This window comes from Enhydra lutris, unplaced genomic scaffold (genome assembly GCF_002288905.1).
Source record: "Enhydra lutris kenyoni isolate GAN:26980312 unplaced genomic scaffold, ASM228890v2 scaffoldscaffold48, whole genome shotgun sequence".
Lineage (NCBI taxonomy): Eukaryota > Metazoa > Chordata > Mammalia > Carnivora > Mustelidae > Enhydra > Enhydra lutris.
In genome coordinates, this window is record NW_019154132.1 from 13396794 (window position 1) to 13413428 (window position 16635).

General features: G+C 46.2%; 1 protein-coding gene across 1 annotated transcript in view; it reads right to left on the bottom strand.

Annotated features, from left to right (window-relative positions):
• The window catches only part of LOC111156675 (RAN binding protein 9), an 88550-nt gene extending 81925 nt beyond the window's left edge, over positions 1–6625 (bottom strand). The window contains 3 exon segments of the mRNA XM_022517704.1: positions 5978–6234; positions 6236–6315; positions 6317–6625. Coding sequence (XP_022373412.1) covers positions 5978–6234; positions 6236–6315; positions 6317–6559 — 580 coding nt within the window. The 5' untranslated portion in view covers positions 6560–6625.
• Positions 6626–16635: the final 10010 nt, after the last annotated feature.

Sequence of the window (16635 nt, forward strand, 5' to 3'; positions counted from 1 at the left end):
GACTCCGTGCATCGGACTAACATGACACTCTCATCCAACTTAATGTCACTTCAGTTTCACCCACACCGCTGAGCTAAAATGAGACTTACTTAGAAATGATACAACAGTCTCTAACACAGTACTTTCCAAAGGGGTTTTTATGGATAATTTTGATTCTGTGGATCTTCATCGTCTTTGCTGACACTAGAAAGTAATCACCAGGCACAACCTAATTCCACTATCAACCATTTAAAACAACAACAACAATCCTGCCTTAACTTCATCCTCCTCAGGTACCGCGTGAGCTCTCCCTCCGCCTCTATTTCTCAAGGCTAATCTGTATTCGCTATCCCCTCTGCTCGATCTCCACTACTGACTCTGATCTTTGCCCCATCACTAAATTCAGACTGCTCTTCTAAGGTCACAATGCTCTAATTTCCAAATCCAGTGGAAAAATTTCTCTGCTCGGCTCACTAAACCGATCTGTCGCATTTGACACCAAAGGTCGCATCCTCATTTCTGATACTCTGCTCAGCTTCTGTGACACCACACCCTTGCCCTGTCCAGGTACGTCTTGACGAGTGCTTCTTGGACTCTCCCCAGTCTTTTAATGCTGGCCTCGCTCAGCTCAGGGCTCCATCTGTGGCCCATGGCTCTTCTCACTTTACCTACTCTCTCTCTCTCATACCCTCTCCTTGAGTTTCAGCCACCACCTAGAGGTAACTCCCAAATCAGTCGTGACCTAGACCCCTCCCCACACGCAGGCCAGTTATGGTATGTGCCCACCCTTCCTACAAGAAACGGCCTCACAGGCTACCCCTCCCGGAAGAAGCGGGGCCCAGACTCTCCTTGTGCCAGGAGGGCACTCTGTATTTCATAACTACCCTTAACAACCCTAAAGCTGACCCAACACAGGTTGACAGCTGACACCAAGGCCACCAATCCAACACCACAGCATGTAATGGGAAAAGCTCTGCCCAACTAAGAATGATGGCAATTAGCTTATCCAATCTGTTAAGTCCCTCAGGACTCTGGAATAGGAAGGAAAAGGATAAACCAGTCAAGAGGGAAAAGAGAATTAAACAACCAGAAACTACAGCGGAGTCACTTCAGCACTAGAATAAAGTGAAATGTCTTGAACTCCAGCTGCTGCAATACTTGGGGCCACCTAACTCCAGAAGATCTGTTCCTGTTCCTTCTGGAAGGCTTCTCCAGGTTCTTCTGGTTTCCATGAAGTCAGGTCATATGGCTGAGATTCCCATTCCTACACATCTCCAAATACACTGTAATGCTTCCTTGCAATTATTATTCGATTCACGGTTCACTGCAAGAAACTCACAGAGCTAGAAACCCAAGTGTCATCCTTGATTTCTCTCTCCACCATTCCATCAACTCCTATCAGTGTCACTTGAAAACATCACAAATAACGTTTGCTCTGCTCCACCCCACCACTGACCGAGTTCAGGTCCTTATTTCCTACAGAGACTTCTCAATGAGTTTGCTAGTTTCAGCCTTGTACTCCTTAAATCCATCTTCCAATTAGTTGTATAATATGACAAAAATGAAAATATGAACCAGTCACTTCCTGTTTAAAATCCTTTGATGAAAATAAATAAATAAATAAATAAATAAATAAAATCCTTTGATGATTCCTCCTGTCCTACAGATAAGATCTAAGCTCGGTAAAATATTCCGAAGGCCTCTCTCAATCTTTTCCCAGCTGCTACTTGTCACACACTCCTAAATTCCAACACTCCAAAAGTGCTTATAGATCCAAACATATACAGTAGTCTCACCTCTTAAGCTTTTAGTTACGCATTTTCACATGTAATGCCTAGCCCCCCTCCTCCTCTCCTATATCCTCCTCATCTTGCGGGCCCAATGCTGGCCTCAGCTCTCCCAAAAGCTGGCCCTGACTCACCAACTTCATCACTTCCAGCATCAGCCAGGGGTCGACGCTCCTCCTGTCCTCCACAGGACTGTTCAGAACTCTTCCCTCACTACACTTGTGTGTTTTACCTGCTTTGAACTCTCTGAATTTAAAGACAGTATCTTATCACCTTTGCATGGCCAGAACCTGGCACAAAGTAAACATTCACTAAAAGCTTGTCGAATAAATGCATGGAGAGCAAGGCATGTACACCAACTGTCCAGCAGACTACTTGCCCTACAGCAACAGCTCTGTGAATTATCATCACCACTACTTTTCCACAAATGTGATTATTAAATTTACATAATTCTTGCAACTACCAACTACCGGTTTTGGAGCTAAAATTTCCCATAATACTGGCAGAGATGGCAGGGAAAAGCTCGGTTTGGTTTTTCAATTCCTTGATTTTAAGGAACCTTTTTATATCGTTCCCCATAATTCCTAAAAAACGTTTGCATTGGTAGGCAAGCAAATATTGTCAAGATATTTGTTTAACCTTAAGAAGTGCAAAAAATTGGGGCACCTGGGTGGCTCAGTGGGTTAAAGCCTCTGCCTTCAGCTCAGGTCATGATCCCAGGGTCCTGGGATCGAGCCCCACATCGGGCTCTCTGCTCAGTGGGGAGCCTGCTTCCCTTCCTCTCTCTCTCTGCCTGCCTCTCTGCCTACTTGTGATCTCTGTTGAATAAATTAAAAAAAAAAAAAAAAAAGAAGTGCAAAAAATTCAGTAAGTGATTCAGTAAGTGTCAAAGGCCTGATGACTGGTGATACTGGAAGGGATGGGAGTGGGGAGCACGAGAAATGTCAGCTAACTGATTAGATGCCATTAATAATGCTTCAATTAAAAGTGCAATTCACTAGTTCATGGCTACCTATCATTTCCAACTTTCACTTCTGTTTCCTGTAAGCTGCCCTAAATCAGTAGAATCAAGGCACCTGGACTTATCTATTACCGAAAATTAAAACTCAATACAAACTGAAATAGGTAATACTCTATGGTAGGAAAGAGCACTAAATTTAGAGCTGGTGAAAATTAGTTTCCAACCCTGGCTTACTTGCGACTGGGAAAATCTAACCCTCAGGTGCTTCCACTTTCTCACATCTCAAATGAGAATACCACCTTCTTGTCCAAATCCACTAACACATTTGTGTGTATTAAAAAGCTTTGTAAAGTATCCAAATGTGATAACTTCACAAATAAGAAAAATGCAATCTGTAACTGAAACATTTAGGACTAATTGAATCCATTGTCATATGCATTAAAATGCTTTAAGTTGGAATAAAGTCCTCATTATAACTAAGTCTAAACTCGTCACATTTGTACTTATTCGAAGTTGACAATTTTAAAAAAGTAAAAGGGGCTATGCCTGAGTATTTCAACAGTTGGTGTGTGACTGCTAAGCAAAAGGTCGTCTTAAAAATTTTAACATATAGTATGCACACCCTGTTCTTCCTCTGCAATCCAATCAACTTTGACTGTATGTCTGGCATTGTTTAACATTAATCCTTTAGAATCATTTAAGGAACCATATGGCTTCCCAAAACAGCAATTCCAACTTAGAAGAATAACATCTTTAAAAACCGAGCATGTTCAGAGCAAAACCAAGATATTTCTATTTCAAAGGTAAGAACAAACCTTACCATTATGGAAAATAATTATCAATCTTTTCAAACTCTGTAACATGCAAAAAACATTTTATGAACAGTAGTTTTAATGTTAAAAATGTCTGAAAATGCTGAGGTAAAAATCAAATTGGCACTATGAAATGTTAAAATTCACTCTTATTTTGTGACTTCAAAGTTTTATTCTCCACTACCTATGACACTTCCCCTTTGCTCCCTTCCCCTATTACTGGGACAGAGTTGCCCAGTACTTTGGTGTGGTCCACTCAGAAGGCACACAGAACGACAACAGGAAAAAAAAAAAAAACAAAAACAAAACCCACACACATTAAAATAACAAGACAAGAGGAAGAGGCAGTAGAAGGGGGTTAAAGAACAGTGTTTGTGACAAGGGGGAAGGGAGAGACAAAGGGTAGATAGAAAAAAGGGAGAGAAAAGAAAAAAGATAACAAAATCTGTTCTTCCAGAAGTAATGCTTCATGTTTATAAAGCAGTGAAGTTTCCAGAAAGTGAATCTTAGTATTACACAACAAAAAGTAATAAAGAGGCCAACAGGAAAAATAATGGGAGGCAGCAGTGTCATAAATATTCCAAACTCCAACCAATTCCTCATAAGCATGAACTTTTCTCTGATCCAAATCATAATTTTATGTAAAAGGAGTTAATAAAACTAATCAAGGCATGTTACAGTGCTAAGAAAAAAAAACAAAAAAAAAACAAACAACTCATCACAAAACCTAGATCTCACGAAAATTCAGAGCTGGAAATTTCCTTACCATCCAGCTCAACTCTCATGTCTCAGAGGAAGAAACTGAGGCCCCATCCTGTAACATGCCTAAAATCACAGATGACTGCAGGACTCAGCAAAGCTAGGATTCTTTGTTCAAAAAATGTCCATACCTTCTGCCTCTGATTTTATAAGCTTATTATTAACCATCGACCATAAATTTAAGATAAAGTTTCGTCAAGTCTAACAAAAAGCCTTCCGGTAGCCAGATAAGAAGCAAACACTTCATAGCACAGCACTGTTCACACAAATTGGAACACAAAATTAAATAACAGCCTCCACAGAGTCTTAACAAAATGTCCTAACTTAAGAGGAAACAAAGGTCATTTTAGACCATTTAGATTAAGAAACAAAATATTTAAAACTGAAAGTACTCCTCTGGATCTATGGCTAAAAAGAAGGAATATTCCACAAGGCCTATTTTTGTGCGTGATTCTTTCCAGCCAAATCATCTGGTAGATTTCTGTCGCCATTCGCCTTTCTAATTAAATAGCACTTATTTATCAATGTTCTTGTCATATTTTAGTCTTGCATGCTTTAAGAATTTAACCATAAGAACTGTTTATATCCTCTACATCCCTGTCACTAGGATCTGATTAAGACCCTTCCTTTGTAGCCAATCAAAAGGAGGCTGCTTTGAATGTAAAAGCTCCTGCTTCAGGTTTGGGGCCTAAAAACTGGATTTGGTTCCAGACAGACTGACACATCAGACTGATTTTGTTTTCCCCCAGACAAGTAAACTTGACACATGCTATTATTTTGGACTACATTTCAAAAATTCTCAAAACTAATTTTATATAAAACTCATCTGTTTAAAGCTTTATTTTAACAGAGGAGAGGTAGGTGAGGGAGGAGGGGGACAAACACAAGCCTAAGGCTGCTTTTTGTTTTTGTTTTTAACTGCAGGTGTAAAACATAAGCCAATTTTCTTTAAAATGCTCTGTAACATTTTAAGATACCCGTTTCCAATCAGACTTTATATAACACCAGCACGTAAACACAGGGCATTTCCAATCAGTAGTGGTAGGTTTCTGCTCCCCTAAAAAAACACCTACTTCTGAGGTTCACCTCTTATCCTCCCAGTTGCTCTGAGTAAGAAACACTGATGCCAAACTTGGGGCCCTTGTCCTTTTGTCCCCCCAGACAATCTCTGGCCTGATTTTGAACAAAATCCTCCACTGATTACCCCTCCCCCTATATATCCCTGCTCTCCCTTAATTAGAAATCATACCTCAGAATCGTGCCTCTGTTCCCCCTACGTAAGAAGAGAACGCCTGACCCACCGCCACCTGGAGAACAATGTAACCCAACTCCGGGTCCATAGATTCCTCTATCCGAGCCCTAAGATTTATCTTCAGGGAATATCAGAAAGCGAGTTATGTCCTGTCATCCTGGATTCCCTCAAGGTGTCCTCCTCCTGGCCTAGGATTACCAGCTCCATTACACCTAGGAGCATTCTACTCACCTGCCTTCCCCAAGAACCTGGCCCCAGTCCCCGCGACCCAGGTCCCACCCTCGCAGCAGCGGAACGGGCGGCCAGTCACCTCGGAGGGCACGGGCCCCGGGCGGGAGGGGGTCGGGGGCGGGTCGAGAGTAGGCGGCAGCGGCGGGACACGTCGGGTCAGTGGCCCCACTCCCACCGCACGACACACGCCCAGTACCTTTGTAGTGCACCCGCAGGTTGTTCTGAGAGAGGCCGATGTAGCTGAACTTGTCCTTCGGGCTCCAGGATCGCGGCAGCGGCGTCTCCTGCTCGTCCACCGCCGGGTAGAGGCGCTTCAGCCGCCGCTGCAGCTCCTTCTCCTGCTCGTTCAGGGCCGAGTCCCCGTGCGGGAAGGGGGCCGCGGCGCTGCTGCCCGCCGCCAGGGTTGCGGCCGGGCCGCCTCCGGCCGGGCCGGGGCCCGCGGCGAGGCCCGGGCGCTGGGGGCGCGGTGGCGGGGGCGGCCGCCGAGGCGGGCGGCGGGGGCGGCGGGGGGGGCGGCGGCGGGGCCGCGGTGGGCTGGGGGCGGCGGCGGCGGCGGCGGGTGGAGGAGCAGGGCGGCCGCCGCGGCCCCCAAGCCGCCGCCGCCGCCCGCGCCGCCGCCGGGAGAGCCGGCCGGAGAGGAGCCGGCGCTGACGGCCGGGGGCGCCGGCAGGACGATTCCGGAGACGGGGGCCACGGCCGCCGGCGGTGGCGGCGGCAGCTGCTGCTGCTGTTGTTGTTGCGGCGGCGGCGGCGGCGGCGGCGGCTGCTGCCCGGACATCCCGGCCGCGACTCAGCCTGCGGCCACCTCCACCTCTTCTCTCCTTCCTCCTCTGCTTCCCGGGGGCGCTGTCGCTGCGGCCGCCGGCACCAGGCGCCCAGTCCGCCCGCCCCGGAAGCAGGCGGCGGGCCGCGCGCCGAGGGAGAGCGCGACGGTTGGGGGGCTCGGAGACGGGGGTGGGGAAGCGGGCGGCGGGCCGGGAGAGGCCCCGAGAGAACGTTGGCCGGGGTGCGGGCGCGGGCCCGGGACGAGGCGCCGAGGGCGGGGGCGAGGCGGGAGCGCGGGCGCAGAAGGCTCGGTGGCGGCCGCGGAGGCCGCTGCTCTCGCGGCTGTTTCCCGGCGGGCGGGCCGGGCCGGCGCGAGACGCTGCGCGCGGGCGGCGCTGGGCGAGGGGGCGGGGACGGAGGCGCGAGGGGCGGGGGCAGCGCGGGTGGCGGGGGGCGGGCCCGCGGGGGTCCCGGCGCGCGGGCCGCGAGGGCGGGGAGGGGGGCGAGGCGCGCGGCCGGAGCGGCGGAGCGCCCCTTCGGGGCGGGGCGTGAGGCTCCCGGCGCGGGGTCCCTCTGCCTGTCCCCGCCTCCTCCCGCGAGCCCGCCGCTGCCCCCCCCCCCAGCCCCCGCCTCCGGCCACCCGCCCCCCCGCCCGCCCGGGCCCTCCCGGGAGAATCTCCTCCTACTTTACTTCTTTTTGTTGTCGTCGCCCCACCTCCTCCCTCCCCGCCGCGGTAGGGTTCCCGCTGGAGCGGCGGTGCTGCTTCTCGCCCAGGCGAAAGTAATCGAGCCCGGCTGGGGCCGCCGCGAGCCCGGCCCGCGGGCGCCCGGGACGAACGGAGCGACTCGGCTCCGGGGGCCCGACGCAGACCGGGAGGTGAGCGGTCCCGAGAGCGCCCACGGGCTGCCCCGGCGCCGCTTGGCCGCGCTTGCCCCGGAGTAGGTTCCCTTTCGCCGCCTCCCTCTCTATTTCGCACCGAACTTAATACCCTAACATTTATCATATGGGGACAGGAAACCATTTCTGAAGGCAAAGTCTCCCACTTAAAATAGTGGTCATTCTATTAATTAATTTTATGAGGACTTAAAGTGAACTTGGAGTGGTAGAAGGCGCCACAGGAATACTAATAAAGACTGGCATATCTTCAAAGAGCAGGAACATAAACTGTATGAATACAAGATTGTGGTGTGCATTTAAGAAAGGGCTTCCAGAGACATTTTATAGACTCATTAATTTCATAACAGACCTCTTTGTTAGGTAGCAAAGAATTATGCACATTTTTAAAACAAGGAAATATTCACCGAGGTCAGCAGAGTCAAAAATAGGACTTCCTACTTTGCAATTCCCAATAGAGTGCTTCGCTTGGTCGACCAATTTGGCACAATTTGCCAAGTGTTGCTCTCTGACCCATCCTAGCATTACTATTTTGTTTTCACCACTTCCCTTTGTTTGGGTCATCCTTTCCTTAGCTGGCAAAATCGATCTTAACGCGTGTAAACTACATGCTATAAATTCTGCTATTTTGTTTGCTTCCAAAGATACCGTGATGGTAATTGGCCAAATAAGCAAGGAATGAATGGTTTGTTGAATAGAGAATTATTTATTTTGTCTTGAAGAGGCTAGGTAAATGATTTAATTGAAGGCCCCTAATGTGTGGCCAGAACTAATAAAGTCATTCAGTCTAATTTCTCCCTCAATTACCCAGACAACTCGATGCCCTGTTGTTCTTTAATAAAAATACCCGATAATGCTAACCTATTGTTTGGTGACTTTTTTCCAAGCCACTGCTCTTTAAATTACATGATGTCATTGTATTTAAATTGTTCTAAAACTTTCATTTTTATTACAGTAACAATGAGTTAAGTGTAAGCCAAACTCCTTTTAAATTTCGGCTAATCAAGGTTGAATTAATGGGCTCCAAGCCTCATCAAACTTTCTTGAAACAGTCAACAAGTTTTTATTTATGAAGATGTACTTTTCTGTGTCAACATGCTTGGAAACCGTTTAAAACCTTACATATTCTAGGAGCAGTTGAAAGAATGAAAGTATCTGACATTTTGTTAGAAGCTTTTTTTTTTTTTAAGGTTTTTTTCGTTATTTATTTGACAGACAGAGATCACAAGTACGCAGAGAGGCAGGCTCCCCACGGAGCAGAGAGCCAGGTGCAGGGCTCAATCCCAGGACCCTGAGATCATGACCTGAGCCAAAGGCAGAGGCTTTAACCCACTGAGCCACCCAGGCGCCCCCTTAGAAGCTTTTTAAAGGAGTATTTGGTTGCTCTCCAAATAAGCCACCTCAAGAAATTAATGCCTTCACTTTGGGGGGAGGATGCTGTGAAATGGCCACTCTTTCATACTAAATTTGGCAGGAAACATAGATAATGTCATTTTAGAAAGCCACGTACTTGATGATGCTTATAAAGAGACATAAAGATATTTGTGCCTTTTGACTTACTCCCACCGGAAAGTCAAGGCCAAGTAATAAATCTAAAATGTGGCAGAATCTCAGGCTAACAAGAACTAGATGAAATATGCAAGCAAACAAAATGTCCAGCAGGGGGGCTGTCTGGGTGGCTCAGTAGGTTAAGCCTCTGCCTTCAGCTCAGGTCCTGATCTCAGGGTTCTGGGATCAAGTCCCACATCAGGCTCTCTGCTAGGCAGGGAGCCTGCTTCCTCCTCTCTCTCTCTCTACTTGTGATCTCTCTCTCTCTGTCAAATAAATAAAATCTTAAAAAAAAAAAAATGTCCAGCAGGAAGAGCCTGGTTGAAGAAATTGTCATATAACCCACTCAAAAGAATTAGGAATACAGGAGCATATCTAGCACATTTGCTTGAGTTTTTTTTTTTTAAATGCATCCCTCTGGGCAGTGGAACTGCCAAAAGAAGGAGGCTGACCAATTAGAAAAAGGCGCTCCTTTCTCTTGATTTAGTCATTGGATATTGGGCCCAATTTCAGACCTCTTCTCTCTGGGCCTCTTACACAGGCCCAGTCTGAGATAAGTATTATATGGCTCCTTAAAAATATGGTTTTGAAAACACAGAAGAGAGATTATGATGCACTACATGGGAAATGCCTATACAGTAATTATACACTGCCAAAATTGTTACCAAAAAGATGTGAAGGGGAAGAAAAACCACAAAAATGTTTCTATAATGGGCAATCATAATATATCATTAAAAGTAAATTTTTTTGAAATATTATGAAAATATTTTTTAAATTTTTATGACAATATTAGACTTGTACATAGAGACATTTGTGGTAAAAATCCATTAGCCTTGGACTTGTACACAATCTTTTTGTACCTGTTTCCAGTTTTTCCCCTGTATCACTATAATAATCATATATATCTTTGCTATAATATTGATAGACATCTATCTGCTGAGGTTCTCGGTAAGAACCAATAGAAGCCAAACCTGGCTCTCTTAAGCAGAAGAAACTTACTGGAAAGATACTGGGTAGTTCTCAGAATTGACAACCAGGCCTAAAATCAAAGGCCAAAGGGGGTCAAGCAGCATAAATGTACTGGCCAGGACCCCACCGCTGGTCTCAGCAGCCACCATCTGATGCCACCTCTACCACCTAGCCTCTCGTCCTTGTGACCCCCAATCTTTTCATCACTCGCTCTATTTTCAAAGTTGGTGAAGCCTCGGTTGCGTGACGGTGCCAGGGGCTACTGTGAGCAGAGATTCCCAGCTTCTCCTATGGGTGGGTTATAGAGGTTCTGAGAGTGATGCCCTCAGCTCAGCGTAGGCCTGGAGTGCCTAGAGCCTGCAGAGCTGGTCTTTTCTGGCAGTGAGCAGCCTCCTGCATTCACAGAGTACTTTACACATCATATCCATTTTCTATGCATGGCATGACATGAAAAAGGTTAGAACACACTGCCCTAGTGGAAAAAGGCCACTGATGCCCATCGATGAGGATATCCCAGTACTAGGAAAGACAGACAGAGATCAGTAAATATCCATGACAGTAGCCTTTCTGAGTATGCTGTAAAGTGTGATGGCCAAGTATCCAAGATCTGGAGTATGACTTTAGGGTCTATATTAGTTATCTACCCCCAAACTTAGTAGCTTAAAATAACAGCATATCGCACAGTTTCTGAGGGGCAGGAATCTGGCCCAACTTAAGAGGGCCCTTTGCATTAGACATCTCCCCAAGCTGTCAGCTGGGCTGCCCTCATTCCAAGACTTTTCAATGCGGAAAGGATCTGCTCGCAAGCTCACTCCTCTGGTTATTGGCGGGATTCCGTTCCTTGAGGCCATTGGAGTCAGGGCCTCTGTTCCTTGCTGGCTATTGGCCAGAAGTGGCCTTCAGTCCCTTGGCCCTTGGGCGCCTCCAACAAAAACAGCTTGTGTCATCAAAGTGTGTCAGCCAAGACAGCAATACCAGCAGGACAAAAGTCAGTCTTTTGTAGCCTCATCAAAGAAGTGCCATCCCATCATGTTTACCCTCATCTATTTGTTCAAAAGGAAATCTACTAAGTAAGTCACTCTAGGTCACTAGGTCCAGCCCACATTCAAGGGGAGGGGATGATACTAGAGGATGAACAGAGACTTCAGAGTCCAAGGCGAGGTCAACAAAATCTAATGAGATTTTGCATCCTATCTAACCTGGCCAGGGAGGTCTATCTTGCTGACTATGACCACAAACCCAGAGATAGGATTCTTGGGGCTTGGGTTCAGGGTGAAAAGGATCTGCATAATCACATGAAATAATACAAATGCATTATTTCATATTCATGAGTGAATAAAAGGAGCTATAATTCAATGTTCATTCATAAAATAAACGTGAACCCAGAAGTTATTAAATTTAGAGGAAACTCCATGTTTTATTAATCAGTTCTAGAAGAATTTGAACAAAAACTGCAATTCTGGCTTAAAGAACCCGAGCTAACAAGTTAATCTACCATCAATCTGATCTTCCTCTTACTTTTTCCTTCTGCTTTTTCTAGTCTACTGTAACTCCTCTTTCATCTGTCAAAAGTCGTATTTTTTCTTCCATATGGATCTCTAGGTCCCTCTTTGTTTCCTCAGTGCCATGAAAAGTACATACAAAATGGAGTAACAGCAGGGAGCCGAAATTTGGGAAGCTCGGAAACTCACCTCATCTGCACTGTCTCCCTTAGTGCTACCGGGGAGGTGTGATCAAGTACTCGATGGATTCATGAAATGGGAAGTCTGCCCCAGAACTTCCCCAAGTTCCAGGCAATGCCTCCTACCAGCCTAGGAAACATCTATTAGTTAAGCGGATTCTGAACCGTACCAGTGGCCAAAGGTGTGCTGTTTTATTTGTCCATTTGGGCTGTTATAGTAAAATACCAAACACTGGGTGACCTATAAACAACCAATGTCTATTTATCATAGTACTAGAGACTAGGAAGTCCAAGATCAAAGCACCAGCAGAGTCAGCACCTGGCGGTGGCCCTCTTCCTGGTTCACGGATGGCCATCTGCTCACTGGTCCTCACGTGGCAGGAGGGGCGAAGGAGAGCTCTGGGATCTTTTTTATAAGGGCACTAATCCCATTCACGGGGGGCTCCACCCTGCTGACCTAATTACTGCCCAAATGCCCCACCTCCAAATACCATCACAGTGGAGATTAGATTTCAACATGCAGCTTTGGAGGGGGAGGGGATACAAATATTCAGTCTATGGCAAATAGTTAGGAGGGAAGAGATAGGTCGAAGGAAAATAAAAGACAGAAGTAGAAAAAACAGAAGAGGAAAAAAATAAATGGGTCCTTAACAGAGAATGATGAATAGTTTCCCAAAGTGCCAGACATCACTAAGGGCTGTTACTTGCCTCCTACTTCCGTAAGATGTGGGCTGCATGTCAGCCATCATTTATGGGTATCTATTATATGCAATACACAGTGCATGTGGACATTTCTAGAAAAGGGGTGGGGGGAGTCTTAAGCTCCTTGCCTTAAAGGAGTTTATAGTTTTGTGGAAGAGAATATTGCTTTTACACAACCAGTTACTCAGATCGAGGATGAAAAGTGCTATAATAAAGACAAAAAGCAACATGGCTATTTTTCTAATATCCCAGGAAATGTAATTCTCCAGCCCAACCCATTGTTATAAGTAAAACAAATTAATTCTTCAATCTGAATTTCTTTGCACCCAGGTTACCACATGGACATAATTACATGTATTTTTTTTTTATCATGATGGGCTTCAAAGAAGTTGCAAGGTGTAATCTGCAACCAAAGTAAACATAGGAAAAAAAGTAATTTAGTGAAGCAATTTATTTTACAATTCACTATTTCCTTCATCATGGCTATAAATCATCTTGTGCTCAGTAATTAATTTTTTAAACATTTTTGTTTGTTTTCCTTAAGGGCCTTTAGGAATACGCAAGGAAAAATAATCCAAGCACTATGTGAAGATTTTAAAAATCATGATGTTTCAAAGATGTCAGAACATCTGTATTTTAGGGGCGCATGGATGGCGCAGTCAGTTAAGCGTCTGCCTTCAGCTCAGGTCATGATCCCAGGGTGCTGGGATCGAGTTCTGTAGCGGGCTCTCTGCTCAGCCGGGAGCCTGCATCTCCCTCTCCCTCCGTCCCCCCCTCTCCATATTCTCTCTTGCTCTCTCTCTCTCAAAAAAAAAAAAAAATCTATATTTTAAAAATCAACAGAAACTGTTTCAAAGACTTCTTTAGTAGTTTTCTGCTTCAGCTGCAATCTGTCTATCTTACAAATATTTAATTTATAAATAGATATCAATTATTTGAAGGAGCGGCATTTGCTGGGAATTACTGGCCTGTCCCCTGCCATCACCAACCACCTCAGTCCCTCATATGTGCTTTGTGTCACTATCCATCTGAAAATGTCCCGTAGATCATCAGCATTCTTCAGAGACCAAAGACCTTTCTAAATCCTTAAACTCCAAATCCCACCATCGCGTAGCATGCAGCCCTATAAAATCCAGTAAGTACAATGCAAATCATCTACATGGTTCGAGAACAACAAAGTTGCACTAGACATGAGGCTGCTGGGTGTTTATTGCATGACCAAGTGCATATTTCCGTGTAGTGCACTAACCTCATCACACACGTGAGGCAATCTGTGCTTCGTAAAATTACAAACGTGAACTATGTCAAGAATCTTCTGGTTGCTTCTAAAAAGTCAAGACCGTGGGTGTTCAATGTCAAGGCTAGTGGGCTGGATTCTTCAGCACCTCCCTCTTTATCTTGGCGCCGTTGTATACACACACACATCCACGCTGTAGTTGACCCCAAAATAGCATCCCAGAAGACAGCCACCTGTGAACCTGGATGTGACCTTACTGGAACGAGGGTCTTTGCAGTTATGATTAAGGATTTTGTAATGGGATGATCCTGATTGTCACGGTGGGCCCTAAGTTCCAGAGCAAATGTCCTCCTAAGACAGGCAGGGGGGGATTTCGGACAGACAGATGAGGAGACACACACCTAGAAGCCAAGTGAAGACGGAGCAGGGGGAGAGCCTGCCATAAGTCAAGGATGGCCAACATCCACCGGAATCCGGAAGAGGCAAAGCATGGATCTTCCCTTCCAGACATAGAAGGGGTGCAGCCCTGCCAACACCTTGATCTCTGACTTCTGGCCTCCAGGGATGTGAGAGAATAAAGTCTTGTTGTTTTCAGCCACCAAATTTGGGGTCCTTTGTCACATAGCCTGGGTAAGGACTGCGCACATATACTTCAGATGTATTGGGTTCTGGGGACAAAATGTTGCACAAAGTTGTTAAGATAAGTATACTGTGTGTTGTGGGAGCCAGGGTGATCGACTAACACATTTCCTTCACCAGAATTGCTTTTTTATTTGAATGTACTTTGCTGTAAGATTCAGAGTCCGCCACCATGTTAATGGTGTACCTCAATAAGGCATATCTAGGCTCACGACTTTTCGTGATTTAATAGCTTAGCCTCATCTCTCTCTCTCTCTCTCACTCTCTCTCTCTCTCGGGGTTCTGATTGCATTTCAGTAAAGGAAGGGGTTATAAGCACTCTGGTTTGATGGAAAAGTAATTTTATGATTGGGGTATGAATTGAAATGGCTCCTCCACTGGGTAGGAAATACAGATGCCATAAACCGGCCCTAAGGACACTATCAGAGGGTCCCCTTGGCCACCACAGCTCAGAGCTGGTACTTCTTAACCATTACATGCCTAATGGCACACGTATCATGCTTTAACGACTATAAACATCTGACCCCATAAGGATAACTTTGTAGGATAGGTCAGTTGTCTTCTATCAGGTTTCCTAGAAGCAGAACCTGAGATGGGGTTTCTTTTTTTTTTTTTTTTTTAAGATTTTTTAAATTTATTTGAAAGAGAACATGGGAGGGGGAGGGTCAGAGGGAGAAGCAGGCTCCCCACTGAGCAGGGAGCCCTATGCGGGACTCAATCCTGGGATTCCAGGATCACCACCTGAGCTGAAGGCAGTCGCCCAACCAGCTGAGCCACCCAGTTGCCCTGTAGTTTCTTTTTATTATTATTTATTTATCATTTTTTAAAATGTTTAATCCTAAATAATTAATGTACAGGATGATACCAGCTTAGGTGTACCATATAGTGATTCAACATTTTTTTAAAAAGATTTTATTTATTTGTTTGACAGAGAGGAGAGATCACAAGCAGGCAGACAGGCAGGCAGAGAGAGAAGGAAGCAGGCTACCCACTGAGCAGAGAGCCCGATGTGGGCCTTGATCCCAGGACCCTGACATCATGACCTGAGCCGAAGACAGAGGCTTAACCCACTGAGCCACCCAGGCGCCCTGTAATTCAATGTTTCTATCCATTACTCAGTGCTCATGGCAATAAGCGCACTCTTCATCCCCTTTATTTCACCCATCCCCCCACCCACCTTCCCTCTGGCAACCACCAGTTGGTTCTTTACCCATACAAAGTCTGTTTTTATGTTCCTCTCTTTTTTCTTTGTTTGTGGAGATGGGGTTTCTTTTTTTTTTTTTTTTAAGATTTTATTTATTTATTTGACAGACAGAGATCACAAGTAGGCAGAGAGGCAGGTAGAGAGAGAGAGGTGGAGGCAGGCTCCCTGCGGAGCAGAGAGCCCGATGCGGGGCTCGATCCCAGGACCCTGGGATCATGACCTGAGCTGAAGGCAGAGGCTTAACCCACTGAGCCACCCAGGCGCCCTGGAGATGGGGTTTCTGATGCAAGTGATTTTTTTTTTTGAGACAGTGCTCTCAAGCACCATCTGTAAGCGAAAAAGGGAAGCAGGCAGTGCAGGGGAAGAAGCCAGGCAAAGACAAGTGTCCAGGGGCATCTGGGTGGCTCAGTCGGTTAAGCGTCCGACTTCAGCTCAGGTCATGATCCCGGATCCTGGGATCAAGTCCCCCATCGGGCTCCTTGCTCAGAGGGGAGCCTGCTTCTCCCTCTGCCTGCTACTCCCCCGCTTGAGCTCAATCTCTCTCTCTCTCTCTCTCTGTCTCTCTGACAAATAAATAAATAAAATCTAAAGAAAAGATGAGTGTCCACTGAAGTCTGGCTTCTGCCTGACCCCATGGGGGGCTCTGAAATGTGTATGGCACTGCAGCATTGTCCCCCCGCTTGGGCAAGAGTCCAGGAGTTTTATAAGTGTATTAATCACTCATCAGCTGCAGACCACCTCCCTCCCAGGGGAAGCATAACATCCCAGTATCTCTGGGCCGGGAGCCTCCCTACAGGCAAGGGCAACCCTCTGGAGAAGGACGCCGTGCGAACTGCCAACAACTCCCGTTCTCAGCAGCCTGAGATGGGTGAGCCAGCATGTCATAGAAACTGGTCAAGGTACTAATAGCTCTTTCAGGATGTGTGGGCTCTGCTTCCGACTGCATTTCTAATCACACGGCTGATCACTTCCATGAATACCAATGCCGTAAGAGAACTTTCTGGCAGAGGAAAAAAATACGTTTGCATTACTGGAGAGCTGGAAAGTCACAAGTCTTGCAAATCATATTAGGGAGATAGTATCAGCAAACACTTTTAAGTTCTAATAGGAATAATCTGGGAAGCGTGCCGTTTGTAAAGAAATCTGGTTTTAGGGGCGTCTGGGTGGCTCAGTCGGTTGGGCATCTGCCCTCGGCTCGGGTCATGATCCCGGAG